The sequence below is a fragment of the Galeopterus variegatus genome, unplaced genomic scaffold (assembly GCF_000696425.1).
Source record: "Galeopterus variegatus unplaced genomic scaffold, G_variegatus-3.0.2 Scaffold180, whole genome shotgun sequence".
NCBI lineage: Eukaryota > Metazoa > Chordata > Mammalia > Dermoptera > Cynocephalidae > Galeopterus > Galeopterus variegatus.
Window position 1 is genome coordinate 842,296 of NW_007726291.1, and position 2,588 is coordinate 844,883.

Consider the following 2,588-nt stretch of genomic DNA (forward strand, 5'->3'; position numbering starts at 1 on the left):
CAGTGGATTCCAGCCCAGACCTTCTGAGTTGGCCATTTTCTCTTTGCTCTCATCAGAATTATTCTACCTAGAGCTGGAAAGCAACTTAGTGCAGAGAAACCACCCCTGAATCCACGGATCTTTCCACGGTGGGGAGGTGAGGGGCGGGTGGCAGGCAGGTTCTTGGAGCCTGCAGTAATGACATGTTTTACAAATTTCATTTTCTAGGAATGAGTTTGAAAGAATCTGCAGAAAGGAGGTGAAACCACTAGGATTAACACTCATGAGAGATGTGACCATTTCAAAATCAGAATATACTCCAAGCGAGAAAATGGTTGTGAAAGTGCAGGATTTCCAGGAAGACGAGGAGCTCTTCAGATACTGCACTCTCCCTGAGGTTAGAGACCATCCTGCCTTACGTGTCTGTTTAATGCCAGTCTGCACGCCCACCTGTGCAATCCGCTGTTTTTACCCAATCTAACCCCTTCTACTTATGTGTCTAAAGCAGTGGTTCTCAGCCAGAGGTGATTTTGCGCCCTCAGTGGATATTTAGCAATGTCTAGAGACATTTTTGGTTGTCAGGACAGAGGGGAGGGTGGCTTCTAAGGGGTAGGGCCCAGGGATTCTGCTAATGGGACCCAGAGATCCTATAATGCACAGAGTAGCCCCCTCCCCCAAACAAAGAATTATCCCACCCCAAATGTCAATAGTGCGAAGATTGAGAAACCCTGCTGTAGAGTTTGCTAATTATAGTTTTTCCTGTGTTCAGGAGAGAGAGCCCCTTCTAAGGCTTGACACAGGGGTATCAACGGGTGAAGTTGCAGAGGCTATTATTTATAAATTCATTTATTTTTCTTTTTATTTTATGAATCTGGTCAATAGAGGTGTGTATGTTTTAAATTTAAAAAATTTTTTTAATTTAAAAATTATTATTCTTTTAGTGATTCATGTTTATGAAAACATCCAAGCAGCACAGAGGGGCATAATGCGAAAAGCAAATCTTTCTCTACCCCTAGCCCCACTCATTGTTAAGCTTTTTGTGTATTCACCTAGAGTTATTTCATACATATGGAAGCATATTTGTATGCCCCCACCTTTTTTGTGACACATAAGCACACTAGCCGTCACCTTATTTTTTTCACTTACAGTGGATCCCAGACATCTTTCCATTTTAGTATCTATGGGTCTACTTCATACCTTTTAAACTACTGCGTAGCATTCCATTGGGTAAATGTACCACAGTTTGTTAACCATTTGTTTAGAATGGTTTTGAAGGAGACTTTCCATATAGTGCTTATCAGAGAATATAACCAAGTGCTGTTAGAAAATTTGACTCATGAACAAAGACTGTACGGGTAAGTGACCTGAGATGTCACATCCAGCCCGTTGGAGAGAGGACCTGCTTATCAGAGAATATAACCAAGTGCTGTTAGAAAATTTGACTCATGAACAAAGACTGTACAGGTAAGTGACCTGAGATGTCACATCCAGCCCATTGGAGAGAGGACTAGAGGAAGGTGGCTCCTCTGGACCATCCATGCTTCCCAACCTCAAGTCCTGTGATAGACATGAAAGTATTGCAGGTGGATCATGGCTGAAAAGCTTGAAATCAGAGGCCAATTGTGGCGGATGAAACAACAGCATGACTTTTAGATTTCCTACATTTCTAAAGTATGAGCCAGGTATCTGGGGGTCCATGCAGTAATTTTAGGAGGTACACATTATTTTAATAGTCAGGTATTTATCTTAACATGTATTGGGAAAAAATCACCAGCACAGCAAATCCATGATTTCAAGAATGCTATTAATCAGGATAAGATTAAGTAAAAGAAGTGAGCTAATTAATTTAGGAAAATTATTGGCTAAATAACAGTACAAAGTATGGCAAAAATTGTGAAGGTGGCTCTTGAATAACTGAGGTTTAGAAAAGACCAGCCTGGGTGAATGCCAGACAATACCAGGCTTTATAAAAAACAAGCACGTGGGCTGGCTGGTTAGCTCAGTTGGCTAGAGGTGGTGTTATGACCCCAGAGTCAAGGGTTCGGATCTCCATACCGGCCAGCTGCCAAAAAAATTTTTAAAAAACAAGCATAAGGACTCATAGGCTTTTTGTAACATTTGAAGAGTTTCATACACAAGTTGCCTATATTCTGTGTACACCGTATACACGAGATCAAATAGGAAGCAGTGGAATGTGCCTCATTTTTTTGGAGTCAGAATCAGAGTCTGAATACCATCTTTTTCACTTATCTGTCTTTGCCAACCTGGGCGACTTATTTGTCTCAGGCCGATTTGCGTGGGACATTAATTTTAAGGGATTATTCACTAACAGGAGCATGAATTTTAGGCATTATCGTGAGGATTGGATGGGCTGATGTGTTCAGCCCACATAAGCCTCACCACAGGCACGTAGGCGGTCAGCGTCGAATCTTTTCTGCATTTCCCCATCCTCTCTGGGTTCTTTTTTTTTTTTTTTTTTTTTTTTAGGAGAAAACCATTTTTCATTGAAAAATAAAACAATACATCTCAAGATTTTGTATTTAACAACATAAACTGTAATTTGTTGAGAGAAATAGCTTTCCTAAGTAGTACTGTGAAATTTAGGCATT

The 2,588-nt window shown here is 40.6% G+C and overlaps 1 protein-coding gene across 1 annotated transcript in view; it reads left to right on the top strand.

Moving 5' to 3' along the window:
* Positions 1-210: 210 nt before the first annotated feature.
* PHYH (phytanoyl-CoA 2-hydroxylase) overlaps positions 211-2,588 on the top strand; it is an 11,198-nt gene continuing 8,820 nt past the window's right edge. Inside the window, exon 1 of the mRNA XM_008564095.1 lies at positions 211-376. Coding sequence (XP_008562317.1) covers positions 263-376 — 114 coding nt within the window. The 5' untranslated portion in view covers positions 211-262. The remainder of the gene's footprint in view (positions 377-2,588) is intronic.